A 26,001-nucleotide genomic window follows, 5' to 3' on the forward strand; every position below is an offset into this window, starting at 1 on the left:
TCCACCTCTACGCAGACGACACCATTCTATATACTTTCGGCCCGTCTTTGGACACTGTGCTATCTAACCTCCAAACAAGCTTCAATGCCATACAACACTCCTTCCGTGGCCTCCAACTGCTCTTAAACGCTAGTAAAACCAAATGCATGCTTTTCAACCGGTCGCTGCCTGCACCTGCATGCCCGACTAGCATCACCACCCTGGATGGTTCCGACCTAGAATATGTGGACGTCTATAAGTACCTAGGTGTCTGGCTAGACTGCAAACTCTCCTTCCAGACTCATATCAAACATCTCCAATCGAAAATCAAATCAAGAGTCGGCTTTCTATTCCGCAACAAAGCCTCCTTCACTCAAGCCGCCAAGCTTACCCTAGTAAAACTGACTATCCTACCGATCCTCGACTTCGGCGATGTCATCTACAAAATGGCTTCCAACACTCTACTCAGCAAACTGGATGCAGTCTATCACAGTGCCATCCGTTTTGTCACTAAAGCACCTTATACTACCCACCACTGCGACTTGTATGCTCTAGTCGGCTGGCCCTCGCTACATATTCGTCGCCAGACCCACTGGCTCCAGGTCATCTACAAGTCTATGCTAGGTAAAGCTCCGCCTTATCTCAGCTCACTGGTCACGATGGCAACACCCATCCGTAGCACGCGCTCCAGCAGGTGTATCTCACTGATCATCCCTAAAGCCAACACCTCATTTGGCCGCCTTTCGTTCCAGTACTCTGCTGCCTGTGACTGGAACGAATTGCAAAAATCGCTGAAGTTGGAGACTTTCATCTCCCTCACCAACTTCAAACATCAGCTATCTGAGCAGCTAACCGATCGCTGCAGCTGTACATAGTCTATTGGTAAATAGCCCACCCTTTTCACCTACCTCATCCCCGTACTGTTTTTATTTATTTACTTTTCTGCTCTTCTGCACACCAATATCTCTACCTGTACATGACCATCTGATCTTTTATCACTCCAGTGTTAATCTGCAAAATTGTAATTATTTGCCTACCTCCTCATGCCTTTTGCACACATTGTATATAGACCCCCCCTTCGTTTTCTACTGTGTTATTGACTTGTTAATTGTTTACTCCATGTGTAACTCTTTGTTGTATGCTCACACTGCTATGCTTTATCTTGGCCAGGTCGCAGTTGCAAATGAGAACTTGTTCTCAACTAGCCTACCTGGTTAAATAAAGGTGAAATAAATAAAAAAATAATAATCTACTGTATCTACTGTAGGGTCTGTATCCACTGAATCTACTGTATCTACTGTAGGGTCTGTATCTACTGAATCTACTGTATCTACTGTAGGGTCTGTATCTACTGAATCTACTGTATCTACTGTCGTGTATCTACTGTAGGGTCTGTATCTACTGTAGGGTCTGTATCTACTGTATCTACTGTAGGGTCTGTATCTACTGTATCTACTGTAGGGTCTGTATCCACTGTAGGGTCGTGTATCTACTGAATCTACTGTATCTACTGTAGGGTCTGTATCTACTGTAGGGTCTGTATCTACTGAATCTACTGTATCTACTGTAGGGTCTGTATCTACTGTATCTACTGTAGGGTCTGTATCTACTGAATCTACTGTATCTACTGTAGGGTCTGAATCTACTGTATCTACTGTAGGGTTGTGTATCTACTGAATCTACTGTATCTACTGTAGGGTCTGTATCTACTGTATCTACTGTAGGGTCTGTATCTACTGATTCTACTGAATCTACTGTAGGGTCTGTATCTACTGTATCTACTGTAGGGTCTGTATCTACTGTAGGGTCTGAATCTACTGTATCTACTGTAGGGTTGTGTATCTACTGAATCTACTGTATCAACTGTAGGGTCTGTATCTACTGTATCTACTGTAAGGTCTGTATCTACTGTAGGGTCTGTATCTACTGAATCTACTGTATCTACTGTAGGGTCTATCTACTGTATCTACTGTAGGGTCTGTATCTACTGAATCTACTGTATCTACTGTAGGGTCTGTATCTACCGTAGGGTCTGTATCTACTGAATCTACTGTATCTACTGTAGGGTCTGTATCTACTGAATCTACTGTATCTACTGTAGGGTCTGTATATACTGTAGGGTCTGTATCTACTGTAGGGTCTGTATCTACTGTATCTACTGTAGGGTCTGTATCTACTGTAGGGTCGTGTATCTACTTTAAGGTCTGTATCTACTGTAAGGTCGTGTATCTACTGTAAGGTCTGTATCTACTGTATCGACTGTAGGGTCTGTATCTACTGTAGGGTCTGTATCTACTGTAGGGTCTGTATCTACTGTAGGGTCGTGTATCTACTGAATCTACTGTATCTACTGTAGGGTCTGTATCTACTGAATCTACTGTATCTACTGTAAGGTCTGTATCTACTGTATCGACTGTAGGGTCTGTATCTACTGTATCTACTGTAGGGTCTGTATCTACTGTAGGGTCTGTATCTACTGTATCCACTGTAGGGTCTGTATCTACTATAAGGTCTGTATCTACTGTACGGTCTGTATCGACTGTAGGGTCTGTATCTACTGTAGGGTCGTGTATCTACTGTAAGGTCTGTATCTACTGTATCTACTGTAGGGTCTGTATCTACTATAAGGTCTGTATCTACTGTACGGTCTGTATCTACTGTAGGGTCTGTATCTACTGTATCTACTGTAGGGTCTGTATCTACTGTAGGGTCTGTATCTACTGTATCTACTGTAGGGTCTGTATCTACTGTATCTACTGTAGGGTCTGTATCTACTGTAGGGTCTGTATCTACTGTAAGGTCTGTATCTACTGTAGGGTCTGTATCTACTGTATCTACTGTAGGGTCTGTGTCTACTGTAGGGTATGTATCTACAGTATCTACTGTAGGGTCTGTGTCTACTGTAGGGTCTGTATCTACTGTAGGGTCTGTATCTACTGTAGGGTATGTGTCTACTGTAGGGTATGTATCTACAGTATCTACTGTAGGGTCTGTATCTACTGTAGGGTCTGTATCTACTGTAGGGTCTGTATCTACTGTATCGACTGTAGGGTCTGTATCTACTGTATCCACTGTATGGTCTGTATCTACTGTAGGGTCTGTATCTACTGTATCTACTGTAGGGTCTGTATCTACCGTAGGGTCTGTATCTACTGTATCTACTGTATCCACTGTATGGTCTGTATCTACCGTAGGGTCTGTATCTACTGTAGGGTCTGTATCTACCGTAGGGTCTGTATCTACTGTAGGGTCTGTATCTACTGTAGGGTCTGTATCTACTGTATCTACTGTATCCACTGTATGGTCTGTATCTACTGTAGGGTCTGTATCTACTGTAGGGTCTGTATCTACTGTATGGTCTGTATCTACCGTAGGGTCTGTATCTACTGTAGGGTCTGTATCTACTGTATCTACTGTAGGGTCGGTGTCTACTGTAGGGTCTGTATCTACTGTAGGGTCTGTATCTACTGTATCTACTGTATCCACTGTATGGTCTGTATCTACTGTAGGGTATGTGTCTACTGTAGGGTCTGTATCTACTGTAGGGTCTGTATCTACTGTATCTACTGTAGGGTCTGTATCTACTGTATGGTCTGTATCTACTGTAGGGTATGTGTCTACTGTAGGGTCTGTATCTACTGTAGGGTCTGTATCTACTGTATCTACTGTAGGGTCTGTATCTACTATAAGGTCTGTATCTACTGTAGGGTCTGTATCTACTGTATATACTGTAGGGTCTGTATCTACTGTAGGGTCTGTGTCTACTGTAGGGTCTGTATCTACTTTAAGGTCTGTATCTACTGTATCTACTGTAGGGTCTGTGTCTACTGTAGGGTCTGTATCTACTGTAGGGTCTGTATCTACTGTATCTACTGTATCCACTGTAGGGTCTGTATCTACTGTAGGGTCTGTGTCTACTGTAGGGTCTGTATCTACTGTAGGCTCTGTATCTACTGTATCTACTGTATCTACTGTAGGGTCTGTATCTACTGTAGGGTCTGTATCTACTGTAGGTGTTGTATCTACTGTAGGGTCTGTATCTACTGTATCTACTGTAGGGTCTGTAACTACTGTATCTACTGTAGGGTCTGTATCTACTGTTGGGTCTGTATCTACTGAATCTACTGTATCTACTGTAGGGTCTGAATCTACTGTATCTACTGTAGGGTTGTGTATCTACTGAATCTACTGTATCTACTGTAGGGTCTGTATCTACTGTAGGGTCTGTATCTACTGTAGGGTCTGTATCTACTGAATCTACTGTATCTACTGTAGGGTCTATCTACTGAATCTACTGTATCTACTGTAGGGTCTGTATCTACTGTATCTACTGTATCTACTGTAGGGTCTGTATCTACTGTATCTACTGTAGGGTCTGTATATACTGTATCTACTGTAGGGTCTGTATCTACTGTAGGGTCTGTATCTACTGTAGGGTCGTGTATCTACTTTAAGGTCTGTATCTACTGTAAGGTCGTGTATCTACTGTAAGGTCTGTAACTACTGTATCGACTGTAGGGTCTGTATCTACTATAAGGTCTGTATCTACTGTACGGTCTGTATCTACTGTAGGGTCTGTATGTACTGTAGGGTCGTGTATCTACTGAATCTACTGTATCTACTGTAGGGTCTGTATCTACTGTAGGGTCTGTATCTACTGTATCTACTGTAGGGTCTGTATCTATTGTAGGGTCTGTATCTACTGTAGGGTCTGTATCTACTGTATCTACTGTAGGGTCTGTATCTACTGTAGGGTCTGTATCTACTGAATCTACTGTATCTACTGTAAGGTCTGTATCTACTGTATCGACTGTAGGGTCTGTATCTACTGTATCTACTGTAGGGTCTGTATCTACTGTAGGGTCTGTATCTACTTTAAGGTCTGTATCTACTGTATCTACTGTAGGGTCTGTGTCTACTGTAGGGTCTGTATCTACTGTATCTACTGTAGGGTCTGTATCTACTGTAGGGTCTGTATCTACTTTAAGGTCTGTATCTACTGTATCTACTGTAGGGTCTGTGTCTACTGTAGGGTCTGTATCTACTGTAGGGTCTGTATCTACTGTATCTACTGTATTCACTGTAGGGTCTGTATCTACTGTAGGGTCTGTGTCTACTGTAGGGTCTGTATCTACTGTAGGCTCTGTATCTACTGTATCTATTGTATCCACTGTAGGGTCTGTATCTACTGAATCTACTCTATCTACTGTAGGGTCTGTATCTACTGTAGGGTCTGTATCTACTGAATCTACTGTATCTACTGTAGGGTCTGAATCTACTGTATCTACTGTAGGGTTGTGTATCTACTGAATCTACTGTATCTACTGTAGGGTCTGTATCTACTGTAAGGTCTGTATCTACTGTAGGGTCTGTATCTACTGTAGGGTTTGTATCTACTGAATCTACTGTATCTACTGTAGGGTCTGTATCTACTGTAGGGTCTGTATCTACTGAATCTACTGTATCTACTGTAGGGTCTATCTACTGAATCTACTGTATCTACTGTAGGGTCTGTATCTACTCTATCTACTGTATCTACTGTAGGGTCTGTATCTACTGTATCTACTGTAGGGTCTGTATATACTGTATCTACTGTAGGGTCTGTATCTACTGTAGGGTCTGTATCTACTGTAGGGTCGTGTATCTACTTTAAGGTCTGTATCTACTGTAAGGTCTGTATCTACTGTATCGACTGTAGGGTCTGTATCTACTATAAGGTCTGTATCTACTGTATGGTCTGTATCTACTGTAGGGTCTGTATCTACTGTAGGGTCGTGTATCTACTGAATCTACTGTATCTACTGTAGGGTCTGTATCTACTGTAGGGTCTGTATCTACTGAATCTACTGTATCTACTGTAAGGTCTGTATCTACTGTATCGACTGTAGGGTCTGTATCTACTGTATCTACTGTAGGGTCTGTATCTACTGTAGGGTCTGTATCTACTGTATCCACTGTATCTACTGTAAGGTCTGTATCTACTGTATCGACTGTAGGGTCTGTATCTACTGTATCTACTGTAGGGTCTGTATCCACTGTAGGGTCTGTATCTACTGTAGGGTCTGTATCTACTGTATCTACTGTAGGGTCTGTATCCACTGTAGGGTCTGTATCTACTGTAGGGTCTGTATCTACTGTAGGGTCTGTATCTACTGTATCTACTGTATCCACTGTAGGGTCTGTATCGACTGTAGGGTCTGTATCTACTGTAGGGTCGTGTATCTACTGTAAGGTCTGTATCTACTGTAAGGTCTGTATCTACTGTATCTACTGTAGGGTCTGTATCTACTATAAGGTCTGTATCTACTGTACGGTCTGTATCTACTGTAGGGTCTGTATCTACTGTAAGGTCTGTATATACTGTATCTACTGTAGGGTCTGTATCTACTGTATCTACTGTAGGGTCTGTATCTACTGTAGGGTCTGTATCTACTGTAGGGTCTGTATCTACTGTATCTACTGTAGGGTCTGTATCTACTGTAGGGTCTGTGTCTACTGTAGGGTCTGTATCTACTGTATCTACTGTATCCACTGTAGGGTCTGTATCTACTGTAGGGTCTGTATCTACTGTATCTACTGTATCTACTGTAGGGTCTGTATCTACTGTAAGGTCTGTATCTACTGTATCTACTGTAGGGTCTGTATCTACTGTAGGGTCTGTATCTACTGTATCTACTGTAGGGTCTGTGTCTACTGTAGGGTATGTATCTACAGTATCTACTGTAGGGTCTGTGTCTACTGTAGGGTATGTATCTACAGTATCTATTGTAGGGTCTGTATCTACTGTAGGGTCTGTATCTATTGTAGGGTCTGTATCTACTGTAGGGTCTGTATCTACCGTAGGGTCTGTATCTACTGTAGGGTCTGTATCTACTGTAGGGTCTGTATCTACCGTAGGGTCTGTATCTACTGTAGGGTCTGTATCTACTGTAGGGTCTGTATCTACTGTAGGGTCTGTATCTACTGTATCTACTGTAGGGTCTGTATCTACTGTATCTACCGTAGGGTCTGTATCTACTGTATCTACTGTAGGGTCTGTGTCTACTGTAGGGTCTGTATCTACTGTAGGGTCTGTATCTACTGTATCCACTGTATGGTCTGTATCTACTGTAGGGTCTGTATCTACTGTAGGGTCTGTATCTACTGAATCTACTGTATCTACTGTAGGGTCTGAATCTACTGTACTGTAGGGTTGTGTATCTACTGAATCTACTGTAGGGTCTGTATCTACTGTAGGGTCTGTATCTACTGTAGGGTCTGTATCTACTGAATCTACTGTATCTACTGTAGGGTCTGTATCTACTGTAGGGTCTGTAACTACTGTAGGGTCAGTAGATCTACTGAATCTACTGTATCTACTGTAGGGTCTATCTACTGAATCTACTGTATCTACTGTAGGGTCTGTATCTACTGTATCTACTGTATCTACTGTAGGGTCTGTATATACTGTAGGGTCTGTATCTACTGTAAGGTCTGTATCTACTGTATCTACTGTAGGGTCTGTATATACTGTATCTACTGTAGGGTCTGTATCTACTGTAGGGTCTGTATATACTGTATCTACTGTAGGGTCTGTATCTACTGTAGGGTCGTGTATCTACTTTAAGGTCTGTATCTACTGTAGGGTCGTGTATCTACTTTAAGGTCTGTATCTACTGTAAGGTCGTGTATCTACTGTAAGGTCCGTATCTACTGTATCGACTGTATGGTCTGTATCTACTATAAGGTCTGTATCTACTGTACGGTCTGTATCTACTGTAGGGTCGTGTATCTACTGAATCTACTGTATCTACTGTAGGGTCTGTATCTACTGTAGGGTCTGCATCTACTGAATCTACTGTATCTACTGTAAGGTCTGTATCTACTGTATCAACTGTAGGGTCTGTATCTACTGTATCTACTGTAGGGTCTGTATCTACTGTAAGGTCTGTATCTACTGTAGGGTCTGTATCTACTGTATCTACTGTAGGGTCTGTATCTACTGTAGGGTCTGTATCTACTGTAGGGTCTGTGTCTACTGTAGGGTCTGTATCTACTGTAGGGTCTGTATCTACTGTATCTACTGTAGGGTATGTATCTACTGTATCCACTGTAGGGTCTGTATCTACTGTAGGGTCTGTATCTACAGTAGGTTCTGTATCTACTGTAGGGTCTGTATCTACTGTATCTACTGTAGGGTCTGTAACTACTGTATCTACTGTAGGGTCTGTATCTACTGTATCTACTGTAGGGTCTGTATCTACTGTATCTACTGTAGGGTCTGTGTCTACTGTCGGGTCTGTATCTACTGTATCCACTGTATCCACTGTAGGGTCTGTATCTACTGTAGTGGCTGTATCTACTGTAGGGTCTGTATCTACTGTATCTACTGTATCTACTGTATCTACTGTAGGGTCTGTATCTACTGTAGGGTCTGTATCTACTGTATCTACTGTAGGGTCTGTATCTACTGTATCTACTGTAGGGTCTGTATCTACTGTAGGGTCTGTATCTACTGTAGGGTCTGTATCTACTGTATCTACTGTAGGGTCTGTATCTACTGTATCTGCTGTAGGGTCTGTATCTACTGTATCTACTGTAGGGTCTGTATCTACTGTAGGGTCTGTATCTACTGTATCTACTGTAGGGTCTGTATCTACTGTAGGGTCTGTATCTACTGTATCTACTGTAGGGTCTGTATCTACTGTATCTACTGTAAGGTCTGTATCTACTGTATCCACTGTAGGGTCTGTATCTACTGTATCTACTGTATCTACTGTAGGGTCTGTATCTACTGTAAGGTCTGTATCTACTATATCTACTGTATCCACTGTAGGGTCTGTATCTACTGTATCTACTGTAGGGTCTGTATCTACTGTATCTACTGTATCTACTGTAGGGTCTGTATCTACTGTAGGGTCTGTATCTACTGTAAGGTCTGTATCTACTGTAGGGTCTGTATCTACTGTATCCACTGTAGGGTCTGTATCTACTGTAGGGTCTGTATCTACTGTAGGGTCTGTATCTACTGTATCCACTGTAGGGTCTGTATCTACTGTATCCACTTGTAGGGTCTGTATCTACTGTAGGGTCTGTAGCTACTGTAGGGTATGTATCTACTGTATCTACTGTAGGGTCTGTATCTACTGTAGGGTCTGTATCTACTGTATCCACTGTAGGGTCTGTATCTACTGTATCTACTGTAGGGTCTGTATCTACTGTAGGGTCTGTATCTACTGTATCCACTGTAGGGTCTGTATCTACTGTATCCACTTGTAGGGTCTGTATCTACTGTAGGGTCTGTAGCTACTGTAGGGTATGTATCTACTGTATCTACTGTAGGGTCTGTATCTACTGTAGGGTCTGTATCTACTGTATCCACTGTAGGGTCTGTATCTACTGTATCTACTGTAGGGTCTGTATCTACTGTAGGGTCTGTATCTACTGTATCCACTGTAGGGTCTGTATCTACTGTAGGGTCTGTATCTACTGTAGGGTTGTGTATCTACTGAATCTACTGTATCTACTGTAGGGTTGTGTATCTACTGAATCTACTGTATCCACTGTAGGGTCTGTATCTACTGTATCTACTGTAGGGTCTGTATCTACTGTAGGGTTACTTAGCCGTACGTCTCCAGGGGAAGAGTTCAATTAAATTAAATTCAAATCAAATTTTAAGCCCTTAACCAACAGGGAGTTTTAAAAACGCAGTTTAAAAACAAAATGCAGTTTAAAAACAAAATGCAGTTTAAAAACAAAATGCAGTTTAAAAACAAAATGCAGTTTAAAAACAAAATGCAGTTTAAAAACAAAATGCAGTTTAAAAACAAAATGCTGTTAAGAAAGTATTTACTAAAATAAACTGAAGTAGAAAATAAAAAAATGATCAAATGATCAAATAACTCATAATGAAAGAGCAACAATAAAATAACAGTAGTGAGGCTATATGGAGGGGTTACCGGAGACACATACCTCTAGCTGTGACATCCTTTCCCGTCATTATCACCTGGTTGTTCCTGGTGATATCACCTGGTTGGCTATATGGAGGGGTTACCGGTGCAGAGTCAATGTTCGGCGGCACAGGTTAGACGAGGTAATTGTTGTAATATGTACACGTAGAAAGAGATTCTAGGTGTATACACATATCTCCCTCTGACTTGTTCTTCAACATGATCCTCTACTGGAAGTACGTAGCTTCACTCTGTAGTTCTGACTGACATAATCACCAGCCTAATGCTCTGAAGACTTTGTAGGAGACACATACCTCTAGCTGTGACATCCTTTCCCGTCATTATCACCTGGTTGTTCCTGGTGATATCACCTGGTTGTTCCTGGTTATATCACCTGGTTGTTCCTGGTGATATCACCTGGTTGTTCCTAGTGATATCACCTGGTTGTTCCTAGTGATATCACCTGGTTGTTCCTAGTAATATCACCTGGTTGTTCCTGGTGATATCACCGGGTTCTTCCTGGTGATATCACTTGGTTTTCCTGGTGATAGCACCTGGTTGTTCCTAGTAATATCACCTGGTTGTTCCTGGTGATATCACCGGGTTCTTCCTGGTGATATCACTTGGTTGTTCCTGGTGATAGCACCTGGTTGTTCCTGGTGATAGCACCTGGTTGTTCCTAGTGATATCACCTGGTTGTTCCTAGTGATATCACCTGGTTGTTCCTAGTGATATCACCTGGTTGTTCCTGGTGATATCACCAATATCACCTGGTTGTTCCTGGTGATATCACCTGGTTGTTCCTGGTGATATCACCTGGTTGTTCCTAGTGTTATCACCTGGTTGTTCCTGGTGATATCACCTGGTTGTTCCTGGTGATTTCACCTGGTTGTTCCTAGTGATATCACCTGGTTGTTCCTGATGATATCACCTGGTTGTTCCTGGTCATATCACCTGGTTGTTCCTAGTGATATCACCTGGTTGTTCCTGGTGATATCACCTGGTTGTTCCTGGTGATATCACCTGGTTGTTCCTAGTGATATCACCTGGTTGTTCCTGGTGATATCACCTGGTTGTTCCTAGTGATATCACCTGGTTGTTCCTAGTGATATCACCTGGTTGTTCCTGGTTACATCACCTTGTTGTTCAGTCTGTGTTGTAGTAGTGCTCTGTATGTGTCCAAATGAAATATGATTAAAGAGATTACCTGTGATTATTATTTATCTTTCAGTGGTAATCTTATGCAATGTTCCACCCTCTACCTGGAAAATCTGTGATGGCAAACTGCTTTTGAAAACCGACGTTTAATGTATTTAATTGGAAGGGCATTGGCCTCTACTGTCCTCTCTGGTTGAGTGCCGGGCTAGGAGAGTACTCTAAGTAATTGGGCACTTCTGAAATCAGCCACAAAGACTCAAGTGGGCACAACACTTTTCTGTGTGTTTGTGTGTGTGTGTCTGTTTGTGTGTGTGTGTGTGTATGTGTATCACATTTTTTTTAGTTGCAAAACATTACCTAATTGTGTGTTTCATAATTTTTTCTAACAGTTGAAAGAGTATGGAGTGGTGCTTTCTAACCCTCCTACGGTAACTGCACACTTGATCAGTTAAACATGTTTCAGCCATAAATTCTCTTATAGGGTGTCTTTTGGGACACATCATATTAAAGAAATCCAGGACAAGGAAAACCCTAAGTCCCATAGGGGACCCTATTTCCTATTTATACTACTGCCCTATTGCCTATAGAGTGCATTACTCTATACTACTGCCCTATTCTCTATGTAGTGCACTACTTTATACTACAGCCCTATTTCCTATTTATACTACTGCCCTATTGCCTATTTATACTACTGCCCTACTCTCTATGTAGTGCACTACTTTATACTACAGCCCTATTCTCTATTTATACTACTGCCCTATTGCCTATAGAGTGCACTACTCTATACTTCTGCCCTATTCTCTATGTAGTGCACTACTTTATACTACAGCCCTATTCTCTATTTATACTACTGCCCTATTGCCTATAGAGTGCACTACTCTATACTTCTGCCCTATTCTCTATGTAGTGCACTACTTTATACTACAGCCCTATTCTCTATTTATACTACTGCCCTATTGCCTATAGAGTGCACTACTCTATACTTCTGCCCTATTCTCTATGTAGTGCACTACTTTCTACTACAGCCCTATTCTCTATTTATACTACTGCCCTATTGCCTATAGAGTGCACTACTCTATACTTCTGCCCTATTCTCTATGTAGTGCACTACTTTATACTACAGCCCTATTCTCTATGTAGTGCACTACTTTATACTACAGCCCTATTCTCTATTTATACTACAGCCCTATTCTCTATGTAGTGCACTACTTTATACTACAGCCCTATTCTCTATTTATACTACTGCCCTATTGCCTATAGAGTGCACTACTCTATACTTCTGCCCTATTCTCTATGTAGTGCACTACTTTATACTACTGCCCTATTGCCTGTAGAGTGCACTACTTTATACTACTGCCCTATGCTCTATATAGTGCACTACTCTATACTACTTCCCTATTCTGTATATAGTGCACTACTTTATACTACAGCCCTATTCTCTATTTATACTACAGCCCTATTCCCTATATAGTGCACTACTTTATACTACTGCCCTGGTATAAAGTGCATTTGGAAAGAATTCAGACCCCTTGACTTTTTACATTTTTTGTTATGTTACAGGCTTATTCTAAAATGTATCAATCTACACACAGTACCCCATAATGACATCACAATATCCCATAATGACATCACAATATCCCATAATGAGATCACAATACCCCATAATGACATCACAATACCAAATAACGACATCACAATACCCCATAATAACATCACAATACCCCATAATGACATCACAATACCCCATAATGACATCACAATACCCCATAATGACATCACAATACTCCATAATGACATCACAATACCCCATAATGATATCACAATACCCCATAATGACATCACAATATCCCATAATGAGATCACAATACCCCATAATGACATCACAATACCCAATAACGACATCACAATACCCCATAATAACATCACAATACCCCATAATGGCATCACAATACCCCATAATGACATCACAATACCCCATAATGATATCACAATACCCCATAATGACATCGCAATATCCCATAATGAGATCACAATACCCCATAATGACATCACAATACCCAATAACGACATCACAATACCCCATAATAACATCACAATAAATCAAATCAAATCAAATCAAACCAAATTTATTTATATAGCCCTTCGTACATCAGCTGATATCTCAAAGTGCTGTACAGAAACCCAGCCTAAAACCCCAAACAGCAAGCAATGCAGGTGTAGAAGCACGGTGGCTAGGAAAAACTCCCTAGAAAGGCCAATACCTAGGAAGAAACCTAGAGAGGAACCAGGCTATGTGGGGTGGCCAGTCCTCTTCTGGCTGTGCCGGGTGGAGATTATAACAGAACATGGCCAAGATGTTCAAATGTTCATAAATGACCAGCATGGTCGAATAATAATAAGGCAGAACAGTTGAAACTGGAGCAGCAGCACAGTCAGGTGGAAGTTGAAACTGGAGCAGCAGCATGGCCAGGTGGACTGGGGACAGCAAGGAGTCATCATGTCAGGTAGTCCTGGGGCATGGTCCTAGGGCTCAGGTCCTCCGAGAGAGAGAAAGAAAGAGAGAAGGAGAGAATTAGAGAACGCACACTTAGATTCACACAGGACACCGAATAGGACAGGAGAAGTACTCCAGATATAACAAACTGACCCCAGCCCCCCGACACATAAACTACTGCAGCATAAATACTGGAGGCTGAGACAGGAGGGGTCAGGAGACACTGTGGCCCCATCCGAGGACACCCCCGGACAGGGCCAAACAGGAAGGATATAACCCCACCCACTTTGCCAAAGCACAGCCCCCACACCACTAGAGGGATATCTTCAACCACCAACTTACCATCCTGAGACAAGGCTGAGTATAGCCCACAAAGATCTCCGCCACGGCACAACCCAAGGGGGGGGCGCCAACCCAGACAGGATGACCACAACAGTGAATCAACCCACTCAGGTGACGCACCCCCTCCAGGGACGGCATGAGAGAGCCCCAGCAAGCCAGTGACTCAGCCCCTGTAATAGGGTTAGAGGCAGAGAATCCCAGTGGAAAGAGGGGAACCGGCCAGGCAGAGACAGCAAGGGCGGTTCGTTGCTCCAGAGCCTTTCCGTTCACCTCAATACCCCATAATGACATCATAATACCCCATAATGACATCACAATACCCCATAATGACATCACAATACCCCATAATGACATCACAATACCCCATAATGACATCACAATACCCCATGACAAAGCAAAAAAACTGTTTTTTTAGAACATTTTCCAAATCTATTACAAAAGTGAAATATCACATTTGCGGAAGTATTCAGACCCTTTACTCTGCACTTTGTTGAAGCACCTTTGGCAGCGATTACAGCCTCGAGTCTTCTTGGTTATGATTACGTCATCATGGTAACTAACCTTGTTTAAAATATGTTGAATTTGTACCTGTGGAACAACGTCAGACCTTCAACGTTATGTCCACTATCAGAAAAATGTAAATAAACTGGGCCGCATCTCCTACTAGACAGTTAATCTGCCTAGACCAAACTATTCTTTGGTCTCCCATCCAGGGTTAAAACAAGCCCAGACCTGCTTAGCTTTGATATTTGTAAATTGCCTAAGAAATGATATGTTGGATTCACTTCTCCAACTAAAGTTAAAGAATAGGATTAAGCCAGTAGCTCAGGTGAAACTGTCCAAGCATTAGATACATCTATTTTAAATGTTGACATTTGGTTTTTCCAAGCATTAGATACATCTATTTTAAATGTTGACATTTGGTTTTTCCAAGCATTAGATACATCTATTTTAAATGTTGACATTTGGTTTTTCCAAGCATTAGATACATCTATTTTAAATGTTGACATTTGGTTTTTCCAAGCATTAGATACATCTATTTTAAATGTTGACATTTGGTTTTTCCAAGCATTAGATACATCTATTTTAAATGTTGACATTTGGTTTTTCCAAGCATTAGATACATCTATTTTAAATGTTGACATTTGGTTTTTCCAAGCATTAGATACATCTATTTTAAATGTTGACATTTGGTTTTTCCAAGCATTAGATACATCTATTTTAAATGTTGACATTTGGTTTTTCCAAGCATTAGATACATCTGTTTTAAATGTTGACATTTGGTTTTTCCAAGCATTAGATACATCTATTTTAAATGTTGACATTTGGTTTTTCCAAGCATTAGATACATCTGTTTTAAATGTTGACATTTGGTTCCGTTGTCAACCAAACAATTCAATATTACTTTCGCAATCCAATAATTGGTCAAACTTTAATGCTATTTTACAAACTAATGTAACAGTATTTATTCATGGCCTCATTTTGAGGTTACTGTAACTATACGTTTCTTCAATCATAAAACACGTGCATGTTCAAGATAGAAGGCAAAGGTCGCAGGTCTGTACAAATCTTCACATTTTCTATAATAATCTGACCAACAGCTTACATGATCACTTACTTACACAATGTATTTTTTATGCAATCTCACCTGCAATCCAGGTCATTTGACTGTTAGAAATTCAACAACCTTCTGGCTGTCTTTTTGAGTCGGTGAATAAAAGTAGAAAATCTCATTGATCAACGTCTCAACCAAAAATTTGCTACATTTCCATGTTGAAATGACTGGATGTGCCCAGTGGGATGATCCATTTCCATGTTGAAATGACCGGATGTGCCCAGTGGGATGCTCCTTTTCCATGTTGAAATGACCGGATGTGCCCAGTGGGATGCTCCATTTCCACGTTGAAATGACCGGATGTGCCCAGTGGGATGCTCCATTTCCACGTTGAAATGACCGGATGTGCCCAGTGGGATGCTCCATTTCCACGTTGAAATGACCGGATGTGCCCAGTGGGATGCTCCATTTCCATGTTGAAATGACCGGATGTGCCCAGTGGGATGCTCCATTTCCACGTTGAAATGACCGGATGTGCCCAGTGGGATGCTCCATTTCCATGTTGAAATGACCGGATGTGCCCAGTGGGATGCTCCATTTCCACGTTGAAATGACCGGATGTGCCCAGTGGGATGCTCCATTTCCATGTTGAAATGACCGGATGTGCCCAGTGGGATGCTCCATTTCCACGTTGAAATGACCGGATGTGCCCAGTGGGATGCTCCATTTCCATGTTGAAATGACCGGATGTGCCCAGTGGGATGCTCCATTTCCATGTTGAAATGACCGGATGTGCCCAGTGGGATGCTCCATTTCCATGTTGAAATGACCGGATGTGCCCAGTGGGATGCTCCATTTCCATGTTGAAATGACCGGATGTGCCCAGTGGGATGCTCCATTTCCATGTTGAAATGACCGGATGTGCCCAGTGGGATGCTCCATTTCCACGTTGAAATGACCGGATGTGCCCAGTGGGATGCTCCATTTCCACGTTGAAATGACCGGATGTGCCCAGTGGGATGCTCCATTTCCACGTTGAAATGACCGGATGTGCCCAGTGGGATGCTCCATTTCCACGTTGAAATGACCGGATGTGCCCAGTGGGATGCTCCATTTCCATGTTGAAATGACCGGATGTGCCCAGTGGGATGCTCCATTTCCTCTCCAGCTTTAAGAAAAAAGTCATTTGTCAATTGTATTGTGAACATTATTTTCTAAAACAGTCTTCTTTGTATGTAGTTGAAGTCTTGTTGAAATGGGTTGAGGAGTCAAACTGGTTCATGTCTTCTAGTCTTGTTGAAATGGGTTGAGGTGTCAAACTGGTTCATGTCTTCTAGTCTTGTTGAAACGGGTTGAGGAGTCAAACTGGTTCATGTCTTCTAGTCTTGTTGAAATGGGTTGAGGTGTCAAACTGGTTCATGTCTTCTAGTCTTGTTGAAATGGGTTGAGGTGTCAAACTGGTTCATGTCTTCTAGTCTTGTTGAAATGGGTTGAGGTGTCAAACTGGTTCATGTCTTCTAGTCTTGTTGAAATGGGTTGAGGTGTCAAACTGGTTCATGTCTTCTAGTCTTGTTGAAATGGGTTGAGGAGTCAAACTGGTTCATGTCTTCTAGTCTTGTTGAAACGGGTTGAGGAGTCAAACTGGTTCATGTCTTCTAGTCTTGTTGAAATGGGTTGAGGTGTCAAACTGGTTCATGTCTTCTAGTCTTGTTGAAATGGGTTGAGGAGTCAAACTGGTTCATGTCTTCTAGTCTTGTTGAAATGGGTTGAGGTGTCAAACTGGTTCATGTCTTCTAGTCTTGTTGAAATGGGTTGAGGTGTCAAACTGGTTCATGTCTTCTAGTCTTGTTGAAATGGGTTGAGGAGTCAAACTGGTTCATGTCTTCTAGTCTTGTTGAAACGGGTTGAGGAGTCAAACTGGTTCATGTCTTCTAGTCTTGTTGAAATGGGTTGAGGTGTCAAACTGGTTCATGTCTTCTAGTCTTGTTGAAATGGGTTGAGGAGTCAAACTGGTTCATGTATTCTAGTCTTGTTGAAATGGGTTGAGGAGTCAAACTGGTTCATGTATTCTAGTCTTGCTGAAACTGGTTGAGGAGTAACACTGGTTCATGTCTTCTAGTCTTGTTGAAATGGGTTGAGGTGTCAAACTGGTTCATGTCTTCTAGTCTTGTTGAAATGGGTTGAGGTGTCAAACTGGTTCATGTCTTCTAGTCTTGTTGAAATGGGTTGAGGTGTCAAACTGGTTCATGTCTTCTAGTCTTGTTGAAACGTGTTGAGGAGTCAAACTGGTTCATGTCTTCTAGTCTTGTTGAAACGGGTTGAGGTGTCAAACTGGTTCATGTCTTCTAGTCTTGTTGAAATGGGTTGAGGTGTCAAACTGGTTCATGTCTTCTAGTCTTGTTGAAATGGGTTGAGGTGTCAAACTGGTTCATGTCTTCTAGTCTTGTTGAAATGGGTTGAGGTGTCAAACTGGTTCATGTCTTCTAGTCTTGTTGAAATGGGTTGAGGTGTCAAACTGGTTCATGTCTTCTAGTCTTGTTGAAACGGGTTGAGGAGTCAAACTGGTTCATTTCTTCTAGTCTTGTTGAAACGGGTTGAGGTGTCAAACTGGTTCATGTCTTCTAGTCCTGTTGAAATGGGTTGAGGTGTCAAACTGGTTCATGTCTTCTAGTCTTGTTGAAACGGGTTGAGGAGTCAAACTGGTTCATGTATTCTAGTCTTGTTGAAATGGGTTGAGGTGTCAAACTGGTTCATGTCTTCTAGTCTTGGTGAAATGGGTTGAGGAGTCAAACTGGTTCATTTCTTCTAGTCTTGTTGAAATGGGTTGAGGTGTCAAACTGGTTCATGTCTTCTAGTCCTGTTGAAATGGGTTGAGGTGTCAAACTGGTCCATGTCTTCTAGTCCTGTTGAAATGGGTTGAGGTGTCAAACTGGTTCATGTCTTCTAGTCTTGTTGAAACGGGTTGAGGAGTCAAACTGGTTCATGTATTCTAGTCTTGTTGAAATGGGTTGAGGAGTCAAACTGGTTCATGTATTCTAGTCTTGTTGAAACGGGTTGAGGAGTCAAACTGGTTCATGTCTTCTAGTCTTGTTGAAATGGGTTGAGGTGTCAAACTGGTTCATGTCTTCTAGTCTTGTTGAAATGGGTTGAGGAGTCAAACTGGTTCATGTATTCTAGTCTTGTTGAAATGGGTTGAGGAGTCAAACTGGTTCATGTATTCTAGTCTTGCTGAAACTGGTTGAGGAGTAACACTGGTTCATGTCTTCTAGTCTTGTTGAAATGGGTTGAGGTGTCAAACTGGTTCATGTCTTCTAGTCTTGTTGAAATGGGTTGAGGTGTCAAACTGGTTCATGTCTTCTAGTCTTGTTGAAATGGGTTGAGGTGTCAAACTGGTTCATGTCTTCTAGTCTTGTTGAAACGTGTTGAGGAGTCAAACTGGTTCATGTCTTCTAGTCTTGTTGAAACGGGTTGAGGTGTCAAACTGGTTCATGTCTTCTAGTCTTGTTGAAATGGGTTGAGGTGTCAAACTGGTTCATGTCTTCTAGTCTTGTTGAAATGGGTTGAGGTGTCAAACTGGTTCATGTCTTCTAGTCTTGTTGAAATGGGTTGAGGTGTCAAACTGGTTCATGTCTTCTAGTCCTGTTGAAATGGGTTGAGGTGTCAAACTGGTTCATGTCTTCTAGTCTTGTTGAAACGGGTTGAGGAGTCAAACTGGTTCATGTATTCTAGTCTTGTTGAAATGGGTTGAGGTGTCAAACTGGTTCATGTCTTCTAGTCTTGGTGAAATGGGTTGAGGAGTCAAACTGGTTCATTTCTTCTAGTCTTGTTGAAACGGGTTGAGGTGTCAAACTGGTTCATGTCTTCTAGTCCTGTTGAAATGGGTTGAGGTGTCAAACTGGTCCATGTCTTCTAGTCCTGTTGAAATGGGTTGAGGTGTCAAACTGGTTCATGTCTTCTAGTCTTGTTGAAACGGGTTGAGGAGTCAAACTGGTTCATGTATTCTAGTCTTGTTGAAATGGGTTGAGGAGTCAAACTGGTTCATGTATTCTAGTCTTGCTGAAACTGGTTGAGGAGTAACACTGGTTCATGTCTTCTAGTCTTCCGGAAACTGGTTGAGGAGTAACACTGGTTCATGTCTTCTAGTCTTGTTGAAATGGGTTGAGGAGTCAAACTGGTTCATTTCTTCTAGTCTTGTTGAAACGGGTTGAGGTGTCAAACTGGTTCATGTCTTCTAGTCCTGTTGAAATGGGTTGAGGTGTCAAACTGGTTCATGTCTTCTAGTCTTGTTGAAACGGGTTGAGGAGTCAAACCGGTTCATGTATTCTAGTCTTGTTGAAATGGGTTGAGGAGTCAAACTGGTTCATGTATTCTAGTCTTGCTGAAACTGGTTGAGGAGTAACACTGGTTCATGTCTTCTAGTCCTGTTGAAATGGGTTGAGGTGTCAAACTGGTTCATGTCTTCTAGTCTTGTTGAAACGGGTTGAGGAGTCAAACTGGTTCATGTATTCTAGTCTTGTTGAAATGGGTTGAGGTGTCAAACTGGTTCATGTCTTCTAGTCTTGGTGAAATGGGTTGAGGAGTCAAACTGGTTCATTTCTTCTAGTCTTGTTGAAACGGGTTGAGGTGTCAAACTGGTTCATGTCTTCTAGTCCTGTTGAAATGGGTTGAGGTGTCAAACTGGTCCATGTCTTCTAGTCCTGTTGAAATGGGTTGAGGTGTCAAACTAGTTCATGTCTTCTAGTCTTGTTGAAACGGGTTGAGGAGTCAAACTGGTTCATGTATTCTAGTCTTGTTGAAATGGGTTGAGGAGTCAAACTGGTTCATGTATTCTAGTCTTGCTGAAACTGGTTGAGGAGTAACACTGGTTCATGTCTTCTAGTCTTGTTGAAATGGGTTGAGGTATAACACTGGTTCATGTCTTCTAGTCTTGTTGAAATGGGTTGAGGTGTCAAACTGGTTCATGTCTTCTAGTCTTGTTGAAACGGGTTGAGGTGTCAAACTGGTTCATGTCTTCTAGTCTTGTTGAAATGGGTTGAGGTGTCAAACTGGTTCATGTCTTCTAGTCTTGTTGAAATGGGTTGAGGTGTCAAACTGGTTCATGTCTTCTAGTCTTGTTGAAATGGGTTGAGGTGTCAAACTGGTTAATGTCTTCTAGTCTTGTTGAAATGGGTTGAGGTGTCAAACTGGTTCATGTCTTCTAGTCTTGGTGAAACGGGTTGAGGAGTCAAACTGGTTCATTTCTTCTAGTCTTGTTGAAACGGGTTGAGGTGTCAAACTGGTTCATGTCTTCTAGTCCTGTTGAAATTGGTTGAGGTGTCAAACTGGTCCATGTCTTCTAGTCCTGTTGAAATGGGTTGAGGTGTCAAACTGGTTCATGTCTTCTAGTCTTGTTGAAACGGGTTGAGGAGTCAAACTGGTTCATGTATTCTAGTCTTGTTGAAATGGGTTGAGGAGTCAAACTGGTTCATGTATTCTAGTCTTGCTGAAACTGGTTGAGGAGTAACACTGGTTCATGTCTTCTAGTCTTGTTGAAATGGGTTGAGGTATAACACTGGTTCATGTCTTCTAGTCTTGTTGAAATGGGTTGAGGTATAACACTGGTTCCTTCATGTTGATCTCTTCCAGTTGTTATCATGTGTGCGGGAGCTGACATCGTCCGAGACATCATGCTAGCTGCTCATCGACGGAGGCTCACTAATGGCAGCTACATCTTCTTCAACATCGAACTCTTCAACTCCACATCTTATGGTAACACTACTCCCAGCCCTACATATACACTGAACTAAAATATAAATGCAACTAATTCAAGTGTTGGTCCCATGTTTCATAAGCTGGAAATAAATATATTATATCCATACGCAAAACAAATCAAATGTTTGCACAAAATTGTTTACATCCCTGTTAGTGAGTATTTCTAATTTTCCAAGATAATCCATTCACCTGACAGGTGTATCATATCAAGAAGCTGATAAAACAGCATGATCATTACACAGGTGCACCTTGTGCTGGGGACAAAAAAAGGCCATGCTAAAATGTGCAGTTTTGTCACACAACACAATGCCTCAGATGTCTTGAGTTTTGATGGAGTGTGCAATGCTGTGTGCATGCTGACTGCAGGAATGTCTATCTGCTGCCAGAGAATTGAATGTTCATTTCTCTACCATACCAACGTTGTTTTAGAGATTTTGGCAGAACGTCCAGCCGGCCTCACAACCGCAGACCACGTACGTGTATGGCGTCGTGTGGGTGAGCGGTTTGTTGATGTCAACGTTGTGAACAGAGTGCCTCATGGTGGTGGTGGGGGTATGGACAGGCATAAGCTACGAACAGTGAACGCAATTGCATTTTATCGATGGCAATTTGAATGCACAGAGATACCGTGATGAGATCCTGAGGCCCATTGTCGTGCCATTCATCCACCACCATCACCTCATTTTTCAGCATGAGACCATGTTGCAAAGGATCTGTACACAATTCCTGGCAGCTGAGAATGTCCCAGTTCTTCCATGACCTGCATACTCACCAGATATGTCAACCATTGAGCATGTTTGGGACGCTCTGGATTGACGTTACGACAGCGTGTTCCAGTTCCCGCCAATATCCATCAACTTCTCACAGCCATTGAAGAGGAGTGGGACAACATTCCACAGGCCACAATCAACAGCCTGATCAACTCTATGTGAAGGAGATGTGACTCGCTGCATGAGGCAAATGGTGGTCACACCAGATACTGACTGGTTTTCTGATCCACGACCCTACTTTTTTTTTTAAAGGTATATGTGACCAACAGATGCACATCTGTATTCCCAGTCATGTGAAATCCATAGATAAGGGCCTAATTAATTTATGTTTTATTTGACCTTTATTTAACTAGGCAAGTCAGTTTCTTATTTACAATGACGGCCTACCCCAGCCAAACCCTAACACAGACAACGCTGGGTCAATTGTGCACTGCGCTATGGGACTCCCGATCGGTTGTGATAAAACTTGTTTTTCAACCACTCCACAAATTTCCTGTTAACAAACTATAGTTTTGGCAAGTCGGTTAGGACTTGCATGACACAAGTAATTCTTCCAACAATTGTTTACAGATAGATCATTTCACTTATAATTCACTGTATCACAATTACAGTGGGTCAGAAGTTTACATACACTAAGTTGACTGTACCTTTAAACAGCTTGGAAAATTCCAGAAAATGATGTCATGGCTTTAGAAGCTTCTGATAAATGATGTCAATTAGCCTGAGTCAATTGGAGGTGTATCTGTGGATGTATTTCAAGGCCTACCTTCCAACTCAGTGGCTCTTTGCTTGACCTCCACAAGTCTGGTTCATCCTTGGGAGCAATTTCCAAACACCTGAAGGTACCACGTTCATCTGTACAAACAATAGTACGCAAGTATAAACACCATGGGACCACGTAGCAGTCATACTGCTCAGGAAGGAGACGCGTTCTGTCTCCTAGAGATGAACGTACTTTGGTGTGAAAAGTGCAAATCAATCCCAGAACAACAGCAAAGGACCTTGTGAAGATGCTGGAGGAAACAGGTACAAAAGTATCTATATCCACAGTAAAACGAGTCCTATATCGACATAACCTGAAAGGCCGCTCAGCAAGGAAGAAGCCACTGTTCCAAAACCGCCATAAAAAAGCCAGACTACGGTTTGCAACTGCACATGGGGACAAAGATCGTACTTTTGGAAAAACGTCCTCTGGTCTGATGAAACAAAAATAGAACTGTTTGGCCATAATGACCATCTTTTGTTTGCACGAAAAAGGGTGAGGCTTGCAAGCTGAAGAACACCATCCCAACCGTGAAGCACGGGAGTGGCAGCATCATGTTGTGGGGGTGCTTAGCTGCAGGAGGGACTGGTGCACTTCACAAAATAGACGGCATCATGAGGAGAAAAATTACGTGGATATATTGAAGTAACATCTCAACACATCAGTCAGGAAGTTAAAGCTTGGTCTCAATTGGGTCTTCCAAATGGACAATGACCCCAAGCAGACTTCCAAAGTTGTGGCAAAATGGCTTAAGGACAACAAAGTCAAGGTATTGGAGTGGCCATCACAAAGCCCTGACCTCAATCCTGTAGAACATTTGTGGGTAGAACTGAAAAAGCATGTGCGAGCAAGGAGGCCTACAAACCTGACTCAGTTACACCAGCTCTGTCAGGAGGAATGGGCCAACATTCACCCAACTTATTGTGGGAAGCTTGTGGAAGGCTACCCCAAACATTTGACCCAAGTTAAACAATTTAAAGGCAATGCTACCAAATACTAATTGAGTATGTAAACTTCTGACCCACTGGGAATGTGATGAAAGAAACAAAACCTGAAAATAAATCATTCTCTCTACTATTATTCTGACATTTCAAAATGAAGTGGTGATCCTAACTGACCTAAAACAGGATATTTTTGCTTGGATTAAAGGTCAGGAATTGTGAAAAACTGAGTTTAAATGTATTTTGCTAAGGTGTATGTAAACCTCTGACTTCAACTGTACACAGTGATGGTGGGGTGGCAGGTAGCCTAGCGGTTAGAGCGTTGGGTCAATAATCAAAAGGTTTGCTGGTTCAAATTTCAGAGCTGATACCATGTACATCTGCAGGTCCAGACCTGCATACTATATACATCTGTAGGTCCAGTCCTGCATACTATATACATCTGTAGGTCCAGACCTGCATACCATGTACATCTGTAGGCTCAGACCTGCATACCATGTACATCTGTAGGCTCAGACCTGCATACCATGTACATCTGTAGGTCCAGACCTGCATACCATGTACATCTGTAGGCTCAGACCTGCATACCATGTACATCTGTAGGTCCAGACCTGCATACCATGTACATCTGTAGGTCCAGACCTGCATACCATGTACATCTGTAGGTCCAGACCTGCATACTATATAAATCTCTAGGTTGCACCACATGGTGACAGACATTAGTAGATAAACATTTCAACATGTTAGCAATTTCACCACTTTTTTCTCTCCCCTCGTATGGTCTCCTAGGCAACGGCTCGTGGAAGCGAGGGGATAAGCACGACAGTGAGGCGCGACAAGCGTACTCTGCCCTCAACACGGTCACGCTGCTCCGGACAGTCAAACCAGAGTTTGAGAACTTCTCTCTAGAGGTCAAGAGGTCCATTCAGAAGACTGGCCTACCGGACTGTGACGACTGTGACAACGTACGTAAGTCTACCCTGCCCCGTGTGGCTCCGATGGTAGAGCGTGGTGCTTGGTGCAACGCCACGGTCACTACTGTATGTCTGCAAAAATGTGAAAGAAGATAGAGCTAACTGAATTGATTGACGTTTATGAGGTGAGAGACATGACAAGTGCCAGCTTGGTCCTGGAGCTGTGGAAAAGCATATTTTGATCAACATGCCGTTGACTGACTTTTCTTCCACTTTCTTAGTTAATATTTTGTCTTGTTGAGGACAGTCCTAATGTGTTGTCTTGTTGAGGACAGTCCTAATGTGTTGTCTTGTTGAGGACAGTCCTAATGTGTTGTCTTGTTGAGGACAGTCCTAATGTGCTGTCTTGTTGAGGACAGTCCTAATGTGTTGTCTTGTTGAGGACAGTCCTAATGTGTTGTCTTGTTGAGGACAGTCCTAATGTGTTGTCTTGTTGAGGACAGTCCTAATGTGTTGTCTTGTTGAGGACTGTCCTAATGTGCTGTCTTGTTGAGGACAGTCCTAATGTGGGAACTGGAACACATTGTCGTACACGTCGACCCAGAGCATCCCAAACATGCTCAATGGCTGACATATCTGGTGAGTATGCAGGTCATGGAAGAACTGGGACATTCTCAGCTGCCAGGAATTGTGTACAGATCCTTTGCAACATGGTCTCATGCTGAAACGTGAAGTGATGGTGGTGGATGAATGGCACGACAATGTGCCTCAGGATCTCATCACGGTATTTCTGTGCATTCAAATTGCCATCGATATAATGCAATTGTGGTCATTGCCCGTAGCTTATGCCTGCCCATACCATAACCCCACAGCCACCATGGGGCACTCTGTTCACAACGTTGGAATCAGCAAACCACTCGCCCACACAATGCGAAACACATGATCTGCAGTTTGAGGTCGGTTGGACAGACTCCCGATTTCTCCAAAACAATGTTGGAGGAGGCTTATGGTAGAGAAATTAACATAAAATTCTCTGGCAACAGCTTTGGTGGATCTTCCTGAAGTCAGCATGTCAATTGCACTCTCCTTCAAAATTTTTGACATCTGTGGTATTTTAGAGTGGCCTTTTATTGTCCCCAACACAAGGTGCACCTGTGTAATGATCATGCTGTTTCATCAGCTTCTTGACATGCCACACCTGTCAGGTGGACTTTTTCTATGTTCCCACTCTTTATACACAACTCCAGTTGAGGTTCAGGTCTTAGAGAACGTTTTGAACCAAATACAAATGCTTTTCATTTTAGATGTATACTGAACCCAATATATAAACGCAAGAATTAAAGTGTTGGTCATTATCTTGGCAAAGGAGAAATACTCTCAGGGATGTAAACATATTGCGCACAAA

At 42.2% G+C, this 26,001-nt stretch overlaps 1 protein-coding gene across 2 annotated transcripts in view; it reads left to right on the plus strand.

The window, feature by feature from the left end:
- LOC109875913 (atrial natriuretic peptide receptor 3) overlaps window positions 1-26,001 on the plus strand; it is an 89,076-nt gene that overhangs the window by 21,580 nt on the left and 41,495 nt on the right. For both annotated transcript variants that reach the window (XM_031829555.1, XM_031829554.1), the window contains exons 2-3: window positions 21,083-21,205; window positions 24,472-24,647. In XM_031829555.1, the coding sequence (XP_031685415.1) occupies window positions 21,083-21,205; window positions 24,472-24,647 (299 nt within the window). The remainder of the gene's footprint in view (window positions 1-21,082; window positions 21,206-24,471; window positions 24,648-26,001) is intronic.

Source organism: Oncorhynchus kisutch, linkage group LG8 (genome assembly GCF_002021735.2).
Source record: "Oncorhynchus kisutch isolate 150728-3 linkage group LG8, Okis_V2, whole genome shotgun sequence".
Taxonomy (NCBI): Eukaryota; Metazoa; Chordata; class Actinopteri; order Salmoniformes; family Salmonidae; genus Oncorhynchus; species Oncorhynchus kisutch.